Consider the following 13,947-nt stretch of genomic DNA (forward strand, 5'->3'; position numbering starts at 1 on the left):
GTAGAGGCTTTCCCCCTAATATCTCCGGAGATAATATACACATTAAATCATGGGGCAGTAACCCCATTATTTCCTATGAACAGGACAGGTTTATCCCTATGAAACGTAAATGTTTGGGAGATATCCCCACTACATGTTATATGCTGCAGCATAACAAGAAAGGCAGGAATCACTGCACACAGCAGAATAACAGGAATAGAATAAACGCTCATTGGGAGGTGACAAGATTAATAAGACTATCAGATATTATATTATTAACCCACGCGCCTTTAAAGATGCCGTCCCACCTAGGGCCAAAATAAATCAGCTGCAGAGTTATATCCGGGGAGCTGACGCATCTCTTTACAGTATCACACACCTAGAAATATTGTGATAACATTTATTAAATGAGATGAGAGACGCGGTGAGATAAACACTTGTCTGACAAACATTCTCAGGGAGAAGCAGGAATATGTTATTCTGCATAATACAATTCTTATATTATAAAGCATTTCCATTTACTGACACAGCACAAACATATATATGTAATGGGTATATACGCTCCTATATTACTTCTATACGCTCGCTCCCAGAACAGGAACTAAACAAAGATTAAAGCAATCAGATATCCCCAGGACAGGTATGTGAGATATATATATATATATATACATTGCAAAGTGCTGAAGGGCCCCTCTGGGTAACTGATTAATACATGAGATATATTCCCCTTTTCTCTCCCTCGCTCAATGAATCCCTCCCAGTATATACTTATTTCTATGTACTATATTATATATACTGTTTCTATGGGTTCCCCTGCTGGGCCGGGATCAGTACTCCTAGCTCCTGGTTCTGACCCAGCCTTTCTTACATACATAGAACGCAGCATGAAGAGGCTCAGTGAAGGTGGCAGTGACGGTGTGTAAGTGTCTCATCGGGTCACACAGCTGATAAAAGGACAGCCGCCCAGCCTCATAGTCCAGGTATATTCCTAATCTCTGCACGGGAGACTCGGGATATATCCATGTTTGTATTGAGTCATGTATCACTGCATGATTATTATCACACATGTACAAACCCCAGGACTTCTTATTATGTCCTATGAGGGACCGAACTCCTTTCCTTACTATACTGGGATAGGAAATCCCTACCCCCCTGCGCCCTGATTCACTGATCTCCACTTCCCAGTAATGTTGTCCTGAGGAAAAACTCCTGCTGCTTAAAACCTGAAAACTCTTAAATCTCCCTGGTGTATTTGGGCGTAACTGGTCTATTTCTGAGCAGGATGCAGTTTTCAGGTCACCTGATACAGATACATCATTAGCAGCTGTATTTACATCCAGTAATATGCCTGAATCCCCCTGCACACAGAACCCGCTCTTTGCTTTTAGATCAGTCACAATATCAGCTAATCTCTGTAAGGTCAGTGGGATCAGAACCTCATCCAAATCCCCTACAGCAGGGACCTTATTACCCCCTCTCTCTCGGTCCTCAGCAATGTCTGATTCCCGTCCATGTAAGACAGTTAGTGGATCAGTGATGTTGCTCAGCTCCTCAATGTGAAGCATCTTCCTGGACAGCTCGTCCTTCTTTATTTCCAGCTGCTGGATTAGATCAGAGACTCGGAGAGAAACCTGCTCTTCCCACCTGGTGATCTCACTCAGGACTCGCTTCTCTAGGACTTCCAGCTGTGCCCTGATGTCCCTAATCAGGGCAGTGACTCGGGCTGTTACCCCAGCTGCTTTCTCGTGCACTTCTCTCTTCTGTCCCTGCAGACTCTGGGCCCTTTTCTCAGTCTCCTCTCTCACTGAGGTCAGTTTCTCCAGAACATGTCTCAGTTTCTCCTTCTTCTTCTCAGAGGCCTCATTCAGCGACTCCACCTGGTGTCCCCTGTGCTCTCCGACCAGGCAGCAGGTCACACAGATACAGGCAGCATCCTCAGTGCAGTAATACTCTAGGAGCTTCTTGTGGACGGGACATTTCCTGTTCTTTAAGGAGGTGGTTGGCTCAGTTAAGACGTGTTCCTCTGACTTGCTGTGTCTCTCTAGGTGAATATCACACAGGGAGGCATCACACAGCAGACATGTTTTAGCAGCGGGTACAGAGGAGGTAACACAGTAAGTGCAGAAGATCACAGCCTCCTCCTGCTCCGGCTGAGTAGAAAGGAAACGCTCCGCTATGTTACACAGCTTCAGGTTCCTCTGCAGTGCAGGACGCTCCTGAAACTCTGCTCTGCATTCAGGACAGGTATAAAGTCCAGATCCCCCCTGGGAATCCCACACACTCCCAATACAGCCCTGGCAGAAGTTATGCCCACATCTCAGCGTTACAGGCTGGGTATAAATGCTCAGGCAGATGGGGCAGGTTAGCTCCTCTCTCAGACCAGCAGACGCCATGCTTGGAAGCAGCAACAGGAAACGAAACTTAAATTCTCTTATTATTCAGCACACAGGGGGCGGGGAGTTTGTTACTCAGACTATTAACCCTGTAAGTTCCTGGCTGCACTATACAATATGAGGAATAAGAGTAGTTAAAAGAATATGCAGCATGTCTCCTATCTGTTCTCACATGAGGTGTTTGGTGACATGTGACAGGTGTTGCACTTCAGGGGTTAGGTATCCTTTTAAGTCAGCTGTGTGTTATACACACCAGCATGTTCCTGCAGTACATGGGGACCCAGTAACAAATAAGAGGAGCATTGAGAGGAACGTATGTAATAAATTCTATACTAGACTATATACCCGTGAGCTTATAGTATCCCCGTCTGTCTCTACATGAGTCATCGGAGCAGAGAATTTAGGTATTGTTACCAAAGCAGGAACAGGACCTAAGAGCCCATTACAGCGCCCTCTCCTGTGGTCAAAGTATGTGTCAGGTGTAACAGGACTGGTTCAGGGACAGAACCTATTGTAGACCAAACAAGTAAGCATATTAATTGCCCCTCGTTTATTGACTAGGAATATTGGATTATTAAAACACTTTATTATAAGTAATAAGTACAATAAGTGGGGCTGAATAGGCACATATATATATACTGAAACACTAAGCACACTACGGATACACAGCAGGGGGCTCTCAGATATGGCGCCCGGTATAACGTACTGAATCTCGGGGGTACAGGTCCCTGGGGAATAGTATGAGCGGGCGATGTGCATATCACAGGGATTGGGGTATAAGGGTTATTGGCATTATATTCCCTTTGCACCCACTGGGTAATACTTCTGTACCCCCCCTATATGCCACCTAGACTGATGGCTTCTGTTGCCGCGCCCGCAGATAATGGCGCTAATTGTAAGTAATAAGTTGCTTACGTGACGTTACAATGAAGCTGACACCGTGTGTCTCACACGGGGTTAATAAGTATTGATGCCCGTGTGTGTTTGGGCAAACCAGGACCGCCAACAGAAATTATGAGGCCCAGGACAAATGAAAGGAGCAGGGGACCCCCCCCCCACAAACCCCATAGCGCACCTACCACGGAGAAATATTTTTTAGCGCGAAACGTTTACTTATCTGTTTTTCTTATTCACACAATGGATGAATCAGACCGCGCTGCGCAGTGATTACGCGCTGTGTAAATTAGATGCGCAGGTGCAAAAGGGTGAATATTATAGTACCCAGAACCCAAAGAAGGGCCCACAGAACCCCACTGATCGCTCTCATCGCTATATTCACAGAACTATTGCCTGATAAACACCTGCCAGGTTTGCACGCGTGTCTGTGTTAGGTATGTACAGATATACTGTTACACGTGTAACGGGTATATCCCCCCCCCCCCCCCCCTAATCGCAGATTCTACTGTGTGGGTGCAGGAACATATATTGTTACTCGGTGTTTGGTGCATAACCTGTTGGCTCACAGGAGGGCTGAGCTTCCGCCACGGGGAAACCTGGGGCAATTACACTAGGGATAATACTTACAATAACGAACGATGCAGCGCCTCCACCTGCGATGGCTCCCACCAGAGGGGGTGTGGTTCCTCGCAGGACAATACAATAAACACATACACAGTGATTATATTAACTAACGAATACCTTTACTAACATGTAATACCATACATCACATTGATATAACCTGTGTCCCTCTCCAGAGGAGACACCTACTGCGTCACGCTTCCCCAACACCAAGTGAACCCACCCAGTGTCCAGAGAAACCCCACCCAATGTCCCGCACTCTTGCAGAGAGTCAATGGGTGACTGCGCAGTCACAGTTAAGCTAAGGGCCCGGTGGTGCACTTATGTATAGATACCTGCCGAGCACTCCGGTGCTCGGATCAGCAATCTTCGCAAAGGCTCAGTTGGCGATGACTCCTTTAACCCTCCAACCGAACCTCTGCAAGTGGACCGCCAGAGCGGTCCCACTCCGGAACAGTCTCTGTGGACCCCAACGTGGGTCCAACCGCTTCACGGAACAGCACTCTTCACTGTGTCCCTATCTTCCTAAGGGGCACGTGCTACACTATAGGCCGTCCCTATAGTGCAGCAACCTGTGGTGGCTTGGGAAACTCCTATGGGCCTAAAGGGGTTAAGGACCTGTCCCACTCCCCTAAATACCCACGTCCCTACAGCCTCACTAATGCTGACAGCCAACGTGCTGTCAACAAGGTGCCTGCCTGTCAGACCTCACAGCACTGACCGCTGTGACCCTGACAAAGCAGCACTCTAAACTAAGGGCAGCGTCCCTATCTTGGGCCTCCCTCAGCCATTAACCCACTACCCTAGTGGGGGATTGGAGCCTATCTGGGGTGCGGGTACCTATAGGGCCGCAGGAGCTGTACTCGCTCCCCGCGCCCTTCCTTCCCTCACAGCTCCCCTGCTCCAACTGTAATCCTGAGTGACAGGGTCCCTCTCTCTAGAGCAGTCCCTGGCAACACTCTCTCTATCTCAGAGTACTAAGCTTCCTCAGTCCCAGGGGGTGCTGGCCTAGTACAGCGAGTCCTGAACTCCTGTACCCTACCTCCTTCCTTGGGCTGATCCAGTCTCTCACTGCTCTGCCTCTGACTCCCGTTTCTCTCTGACTGCTCTCTGCTGTAAGCCCGCCAAATGTATCTATTTCTCCAGGGCTCCCTAAGCCCTATTGGCTCCCTGGTGTCACATGGGGCGCGCAAAGGCTCTTGGGATATGTAGTCCCAGCTCAGAGCCTTCCCTGGTAGGCTAGGGGTTCGCGGGCTTTCTCTCCCCTGCCCTGCGCGTGCGCAAGCTTTCCCGGGCTGCCTGTACCTTCTCTGAGCTCTCCCTGTTCTCGCGCGAGCTATCCCTGCGCCTACGCGTCCCTGCGCATGCGCAACCCTCAGCACAATGGCGGCGTCCTGCCTCACCGGCCGCCGGGACCTTAGAGATGCGATTGCGGCCTTAGCAACGGCCCGATCGCGTCCCCGGCAACCGGCCGCAGGTAGGGGAAGCCGCGCTGCTCCCTGCTCCAGCCCCCACCCTTGGAAGCAGCCGTCGGGTTTTTCGGCAACCGCGATCGAGCTGCCCAAGGGGAGGGGGGTCTCCAGGAGCCACGGGAGCTCCAGGCTATACACGCATGTAACCACACCATGGTAACGTGAGGAACCGCTTGCTATAGTGCGTAGCCACTGCAAACCCAGCTGATCCACGGATTGTAATTAGGCTGTAGAGATAATGCATTAACATTGCAGCAGTATATCTGCATATACCTAACACAGACAAGGTTGCAAACCTAGAAGGTGTTTTTGGATGCATGGTAACCTTATATTGTAGTGCAAAGGTTTAATAATTGCTACATAGGTTGCATTGTGGTTCCAGATATATGATGTAGTTGTCACAGTGTAGCTGCTCTCTGTGGATCAGCAATAGTCACACACACAGCACGCTGCTCCTCGCTTTACAATTATATCTACACTAGGATAACAATATATCTATATATACAGTATATAATCCCAGCAGCGCCTGTGCTACACCCTGACAGCACAGGTATTGTGTCTATGGGGCTCTGATATCATTAGACGCTTTAGTCTGTCTATGTACACAATATATCTAGAGCCAATACTAGGCTAACACTAGCCATAATAATACAGGTATCTGCGCTGGGAGCACAATAGTACTCTCACTATATCACTGGGGGCCACTATCTGACCTAAGGACCGCAGGAGGAAGGGAGCATTTGGCCATCAGCTCTATTATAGGTACCCAGAGGCCACTTACCCCTTCTCTCCCTACCTCCTCCGTGGGGATCATGTTAATACTTTAACCTGTTAGTCTGTGTATTTGATAAAATAAAACCTTTTTGTTTTGGGTAAGTTTTAGACCCTAAATTGTTCTGGTGGTTGGACCATAGGAGGTTCTCAGACAATAGTTCTGTGATTATAGCAGTGAGAGCGATCTGTGGGGTTCTTTGGGCCCTTCTTTGGGTACTATCTGTGTACTGTTTTTCTTATTGTAATACGGGAAAAAACATTACAATGCAATCTGTTTATTTTTACATTTTCAACAAAAGACAGGTGACTGCCTGGGTGGGTGGGTGAGTGCCTGGGTGGGTGGGTGACTGCCTGGGTGGGTGGGTGACTGGGTGGGTGGTTGACTGCCTGGGTGGGTGACAGCCTGGGTGGGTGACTGCCTGCCTGGGTGGGTGACTGCCTGGGTGGGTGGCTGCCTGGGTGGGTGACTGCCTGCCTGGGTGACTGCCTGGGTGGGTGACTGCCTGGGTGGGTGACTGCCTGGGTGGGTGACTGCCTGCCTTGGTGACTGCCTGGATGGGTGACTGCCTGCCTGGGTGACTGCCTGGGTGGGTGACTGCCTGGGTGGGTGACTGCCTGCCTGGGTGACTGCCTGGGTGGGTGACTGCCTGGGTGGGTGAGTGCCTGGGTGACTGCCTGGGTGGGTGACTGTCTGGGTGGGTGACTGCCTGGGTGGGTGACTGCCTGGGTGGGTGACTGCCTGGGTGGGTGACTGCCTGGGTGGGTGATTGCCTGGGTGGGTGACAGCCTGCCTGGGTGACTGCCTGGGTGGGTGACTGCCTGGGTGGGTGGGTGACTGCCTGGATGACTGACTGCCTGGGTGGGTGACTGCCTGGGTGGGTGACTGCCTGCCTGGGTGACTGCCTGCCTGGGTGACTGCCTGCCTGGGTGACTGCCTGGATGACTGACTGCCTGGGTTTGTGGGTGACTGCCTGCCTTGGTGGGGGTATTTTTTAAAATATTTATTCGGGGGTGTGGGGGTATTTTTTAATATTTATTTGGGGGGTGTGGGGATATTGTCAGTCATGCTGAACCTGCATGCGCTTTCATTATAAAGCCATCACCCCCCCCCCCCCCCCCCGCTTACCTCCCTCTGAAGACCCTGAGCTTTGCAAACCGCCGGCGCTGACCCAAATGGACTCGGCCTCCGAGGCCTCATTATGGGTCAGCCGCAGATCCATATCCTTATAATCTCACCCGATCTTCTTGTTTACTGATGCGTGTTACCGAAAAGCCTCACCGTAACGCACCCACAATCTCCCCCCCCCACAAATCTGGTGAGCCCCCCGAATGGGGCCCATATAGCGAATTATTGGCGGGCACTTCCGTGGCTCTTTCTCCATGATTATCGTGGCCAAAATGGCACACGCCTCTAGCCAATTCCAGAATGTTTTTGGGATAGTGTCCCTGTCCACGTCCTTATCTTTGTCCTGTGACCTATCCGACCTCCCCTCAGCGTCCTTATAACCTGGCAACAGCGAGAATATTTCTACGTAATTGTCACGGGAGACCAGGTTATTTACACCTTTTTACCGGGATCATTCATTGTGCTAAACAAGGAAGAGAAATAAAGTGTAATTTATTCGGCATAAATTCGCTTACACACAATGATACACAAAATACACAATGATACACAAAGACACACTTACTTTGGGGCTGGGGTTGAAAACTAGACTCTCCTAGGTGCAGGGATCTCTATGGGAGAGTTTTACCCTGACCGAGACTTTGCCCGGAATCTCCTGGAACCCAAATCGGCAGAAAGTCCCACACGCCCCCGCTACGTTCCCTCCTGAGAACTTGGTCCCTCCTGACCGCGAGTTACTCCCAATCTCCTAGAACTCAAATCGGTGCAAAATCCCAGCGCGTGCGCTACGTTCGATTCTGGGAACTTGGGCGCAAGAGTCGGGACTTAGTCTCAGGCGGGCAGGATTTTCAGGCTGGAAATAGAAGCCGGTTGCTTTGCTATTACAAACAAAAGCATCTTTGAAAAGCCGCCCGCTCTCTTTCAGCGCAGACTCAAGGGGAACGCACCATCTGATTGGCTCGCGGCTTCTTATAGTATTCTCTGCGTCATTCATAAAATAGAAGCAGAGCGGACAGCCAATCAGCACGTGGGAACTTTCCCAAGCAGCCAATCGGAACCAAGCCGGCTAGAAAAGCCAGGTCAGCGGGAAATTTGAAACAGCTAAGGGGCAAACGGAAGCTGCCACATACCCCCCCCAGCTATCCCAATGCCCCCCGCTGGGCAGGCTCCCCTAGGTCTGGCAGAACATGTGGCATCCCGGAGGACGGCCACTGATCTCCGGACCTGGTTCTCCTCCTTCCCCCGCTGACCAAATGCTGTCCCCACCTCTGGCCTTCCTCTGGCTGCTTTGAACTCCGATGTCCAGCAGACATGCCGGTGCCTGTGGGTTTGCACGGGCTGCCTGTTTGGACATTGGTTCCGAATGTTTAAACATATTAAAACTATATTTGAATACACACTGGGGATCCCCGTCAGCGATGTGGGACTTTAGGGGAAGATCTTGGGGGTACAGGGAACAGAACAGGAAAAATGTTGTCGCTTTATTTCTGCTGCCTTATTCCCCCTCACACTTCCCCTGTGACTCAGTTTGGACTCTCAGAGTCTCTCCCTCCCCCCCCCCCAACCTTATATACGGTTGGGGCACCCACAAACCCTATACTGGTTGTGGGTCACCTTGGCACTAGCTGGGGTACCCCCATTTACCTAGGGATTCCCTCAGCTACAGGAATACATATGTATCCCTGTGCCTCATTGTCTGTCTGTCTGTCTGACGCGGGAGGCCAGGTCTCCTAACACATTTATATTTCAGGGATCAGTCACACGGCAAAACCAGGGAAAGGAAACAGACTGATCGGCGCCGCCCCACTGGTGAAATGTAACGCAACACCGCCACCCGGTGGTGGATAGGGCCAATAGCACCTGAGCAATAAACAGAAGTAAAATAATAAGAGTTATTAATGTAGCGGTCATGTAAAATGCCTACAGTCATCTCTCCTGCTGGCAGTAAGGCCTGGTAAGTGTGGGCATGCCAGCAGTAATCATGGAGGTTTTCCCTCACACCCTGGTGGGGTGCTCTGTGTATGGCTGGGACTGGTCACATGCTCTGACTCCATGGTTAGTGATGTCAGAGATGTGTCAGCCTCAGAACCTTACATAAGGCACAGCACTGTGTTCTAAAGGGAGTTCTGAGTTCTGATGTGGAGTTGCAAAGTGGTTGGTTGCTGAGTGTTGCTGGAAAGCTCTTGTCAGAGCTGAGGAGGAGCTCTGGCAGTTATGTTATAGTAACTCCATGGGAGGCTGTGTCCAGGGACCTGGCACAGGACAGTGATTCCTGCGGGAATAGTGAATCCCTGATCTGGGTGACATACCTAACTAAAGGGAGCACTGGCGAGATGAGCGGCTGAAGATACTCCTTGTGGAGGGCAGTTGCCCTGCCGTGTCAATAAAGATGAGTTCAGCCAGAAACCCTCTCGTGTATCTATCTGGGATGAGTGTACAGAGAGGAGCACCACGGAGGAGTTCCTCGCCAGGACCATCCCCATGCGGACGCAGGGACCCTGGTGAGGTGGAGGCGCTGCACTGTAACTAGGTGAGACTCAGCACCCTACCTCAGGCCTGTCCGACGGGTTCTCCCCACACACCATCATGCGGGAGACTCAGGAGTCCTGTAGCCAGCAGGTGCACCATATGACATATCCACACTGTAATGGGGTCCGGTTAGACCACAGGGGCCAATGTGAGATTGGGTGGGTCAGACCGGGCCAGAAACACCGTTACATTTGGAGGCGCTGCTGAGATCAGATCCGTCAACAGGACAGGCTTTTAGCTAGGTCACTTGGAAACAGGGAGAGTGTCTGCTGCCACTTTGTGCTGCGTAGGGACGGACCTAGGGGTGGTCAGGGGGCTGACGGGATATTGTCAGTTCGCAGGGACAACCTAGGGGCCTGAAGGGAGTGAGGGGTCTGGAGCGGGCTATAGCTGACCGAGTCACCTTGAGGCAGTGCTAGTTGGTAGGATGCCAGAAGGGACAGCCTGTTAACTTGGTCAGGAGTCCTGGAGAGGGTCTGCGCTAGGCTGACCAAGACAGGTAGACGCCCCAAGTACTGCATGGCAGAGCCAGCCAGAGTACCTAGCCATTCCAGACACTCACCGTAGGGAGCACAGACTGGGAGGAAGGAGTCACAGCAGACACTGAGAGAGTGAGCCTAGCCTGAGGTAGTGCAACCCTGAGTCACACCTAGAGAAAGTACACAGGTGGTGGTGCATCTGAACTAATCTTTATTGTACCGGTGTGGTGGCTGCCCCGCAGAGTGGAGCCTCATGTACGACAACTGTTATGAGAAAGTGGAGGATCCGCGTGGCGCGGAGAACGTAAAATGGCGGACAGAGGCTGATGGGGAGGGCACCCGTGGCGTGCAACCCACTGAAGAGCAGACTGTCGCTGAATTGTCCTTAACGAGTTTGCTCTGGAGCGGAGCAAAGGCCGTGGCTGCCCCGTTTTTATCCTGCCTGGGACAGCGAGGGGCCACCCTTGAAGAGTGTGAAGAAATTGTTATAATTGGGGGAGAACCCCGTGAGGAGAGCGAACAAATGGACTTTTTGGGCGCAAAAACCAACCAAAATGGCGGCTCCCGCTTGCTAGGGAAACCGCATGGGCCAGGCGCAGAAAAAATGGCTGCTGCAGGACTTGCACAGAGCTGGCCGGGAATGGCGCGAACAGCAGAGCCCCGCCCTGAAGGGGGGCATGGCGCGAAAGCTATGGCTGCGCCGGGATGGACAGTGACTAATTCAGCCCCTGTGCTGAGTCAACCGTTGAGTCTATGGGACCCTCCCCTGATTTCTACCAGGGGGAGTGACTTTCAATTATGGCCTGTGGGAATGCACCCACTGGGCCCAGGGACTGATATCCAGACGGCGCCACTACAAAAAGTAGTTCCGGCCGTGGAGGTGATTTGCAAGCAAAGGTACCTTGTGCAAAAAGCTGCTGCAAGGAGAAGGCGGGAACTAGCCGCGGGAAAAGACTCCAGCTCTGAAGAGGAGGCTGGCGCGAAAACGCAAACCGCGCCCACCAGGACTGAGAGAGGTGCGGCCTTAATTAAGGGGCATGATATTCCCCTGTGGGATCCGCCCATTATTGCAACCCCTGGGGGCGGGTTCCAACTCTGTCAGAGAAGGGAGGAGCCGAAGCAGGGAGTGGCGGATCCAGCAACTTCCACCAGTCAGTTGCGAGGAACCACAGAGAAGGAGAGACCTGTACAGGAAGTGACTCCTGTACCAAGAATGGCCTGCTCCTCCACTGTGGGCACTATGGTCTCCACCCAGCCCTACTCAGTGCCCGGCGGGGTGCTGGTGGTGAGGGTGGCCAATACAGAGACGGTAGTCGGGCTCTGCCTACAATGCGGGCTGCCCGGAGGTACTGTGAATACGATGGCACGTTGCCCTCATTGCGGGACTTTGTATCTGTGGCCTATGCCCACATTCGTTCCAATACAGCCTGCTGACCCCCCGGTGGATGTGACACGGCGCTCTGCTGAGTCCCCGGGCGCGCTGTGGATCAACCGCGCGAGTCCCGGAGACAGGGGACTGGAGCCGGTCAAGTCGGCTGGGTCACTGGCCATTGAGGCGGCTGGATTAAACCCCGAGACAGGGGCAAAGAGACTTTCACCCCGCCCCGCGACCCCTAGGTCGGGGCGAGGGGACTACTCTGATGAGGACCTTCGTGAGCTGGCGGTAGCAAAAACGGAGCGGAAAAGACAGACGGGAAGAACGACGCCCCGTGGGGTGAGTGACCGGACGTCCCCCGCAGATCGGCGATCCGACCGACGGAGTCCCGCCACCCCAGGACCTGGCGGAGATGGGAGAGAGACGCCTACACCTCTGCGGATGGGTAAGCCAAAAAGCCCTATCTCTTACCTGGTCACAACAGACGGCGAAGCGCTGGAAGGGCCGCGCCAGGCCCAACGCGCACGTGGAGGGACGGCATCACTTCCGGTGGCGACGGCGGAGCAACCGGATGTCGTCGTGGAAGAAGAGATCCCGCATGGGGGTCCAACGCGAGATGGCGACGCTTCCGGTTCCGGGGAGGACGTCACTTCCGGTGGCGACGGCGGAACCCAGGAAGGGGAAGCAGCGACGCTTCGGCGATTGGGGGAAGGTCCCCGACCGCTCGTATTGCCCAGAAAATGGAGAGACGGTATCAGGACTGAGGAGGGTGAGACCTCATCCTTGGACCAGTCTACGGACAGCCAGGAGCGGGTCGTAACCCCGTGGGGTCCCGTCCCATGCCCCTATACCCAACCCCATGCCCTAGCTAATGCCCCTACCCCTATCACACGGTCACCGGGTTCACCGCCCAGCTTGGAACTTGTGGACATACCTTTGGGGGGGGAGGAAAAACGGACTGGGGAGAGGCAGCTCAGTGGAGCTACGGAAGGCGATTCACGGGGAGGAGGAGAATTGAGGGTGGCGCATACAGTACCCCAACTGGCAGTAAAGGCTCCGAGGTCATCAAGGTGGTCCACACCGCGATCCACAAGGTCGTCAGGGGTATTTTCATTTGATGACGATCGGGAACCAGGGCCTAATCCCTTTAAGGAGACCCGGTGGTGGGCTCCACTATTTGAGGGGTACTCCGCATGGATGGACCGTACTCGGTTCCTCATCCGGCGGGAGGACGTGGTAGATTTCTGGTGGAGAGAGGGAGAGTTTACACCCGAGCAGAGGGACAGGGAATTACAGGAGAGGTGGTTCCAGCTGGAGCGTAGAGACATAGCGCCCATGGGTCCCGACACACTATCAGATCCAGTCGATCCTGATGAGCCCCTATCATGGGTGTTACCTGGGAGGGCAGGTAATGCTGATCTGACCAGGGTCAGTAGGGCAGAGAGGGCTATAATAGTCAAATATAAAAAATCCCATGGATTGGAGTATCCCTATGTTCCGGAGCCCCTGATGGATGAAATTGAGGACAATAGGGAATCGTGGCTCCAAGAAACTATAGAGCTGTACTTAACCAATAGGGGGAGCGACATAGTAGGTAAAAAGGCGGAAGAAAGAATAGACACCCTGATGCGAGTGTGGAGCATAGGGAGAAATGTTCACAAACATAGGGTGACCTATGTGCCAGAGAGAGGGTCACCTAGGCATTACTATGTTACGGTCCTGGATATGGGTAACCGGGAAGTGAGGAAACCTGACCCAGATCACTATTTTTAGGGGGTACTGACGCATCCTGCGGGTCTGTGGCTGCTGGTCGGGGCGGGCTTGGCGGATGACTGTATTCATATGTACTGAGGTCATGTTACAATATGCTGAAAATTTGTATGGATGTTAACCTAATTATGTTTTGTGTTACAGTGCTTCCTGGAAAGAGGTATACAAATTTAGGTCCCAGCGAGGACGATGGGATTCACCAGGGGGAGAATGTAGCGGTCATGTAAAATGCCTACAGTCATCTCTCCTGCTGGCAGTAAGGCCTGGTAAGTGTGGGCATGCCAGCAGTAATCATGGAGGTTTTCCCTCACACCCTGGTGGGGTGCTCTGTGTATGGCTGGGACTGGTCACATGCTCTGACTCCATGGTTAGTGATGTCAGAGATGTGTCAGCCTCAGAACCTTACATAAGGCACAGCACTGTGTTCTAAAGGGAGTTCTGAGTTCTGATGTGGAGTTGCAAAGTGGTTGGTTGCTGAGTGTTGCTGGAAAGCTCTTGTCAGAGCTGAGGAGGAGCTCTGGCAGTTATGTTATAG

At 52.5% G+C, this 13,947-nt stretch overlaps 1 protein-coding gene across 1 annotated transcript; it reads right to left on the reverse strand.

Moving 5' to 3' along the window:
* Positions 1-365: 365 nt before the first annotated feature.
* Positions 366-2,427, reverse strand: LOC142471250 (E3 ubiquitin/ISG15 ligase TRIM25-like). The gene has a single exon (XM_075578060.1). The coding sequence runs from the start codon at positions 2,370-2,372 to the stop codon at positions 816-818; it is 1,557 nt and encodes a 518-aa protein (XP_075434175.1). The 5' UTR covers positions 2,373-2,427; the 3' UTR covers positions 366-815.
* Between the last annotated feature and the right edge of the window lie 11,520 nt (positions 2,428-13,947).

Source organism: Ascaphus truei, chromosome 20 (genome assembly GCF_040206685.1).
Source record: "Ascaphus truei isolate aAscTru1 chromosome 20, aAscTru1.hap1, whole genome shotgun sequence".
Taxonomy (NCBI): domain Eukaryota; kingdom Metazoa; phylum Chordata; class Amphibia; order Anura; family Ascaphidae; genus Ascaphus; species Ascaphus truei.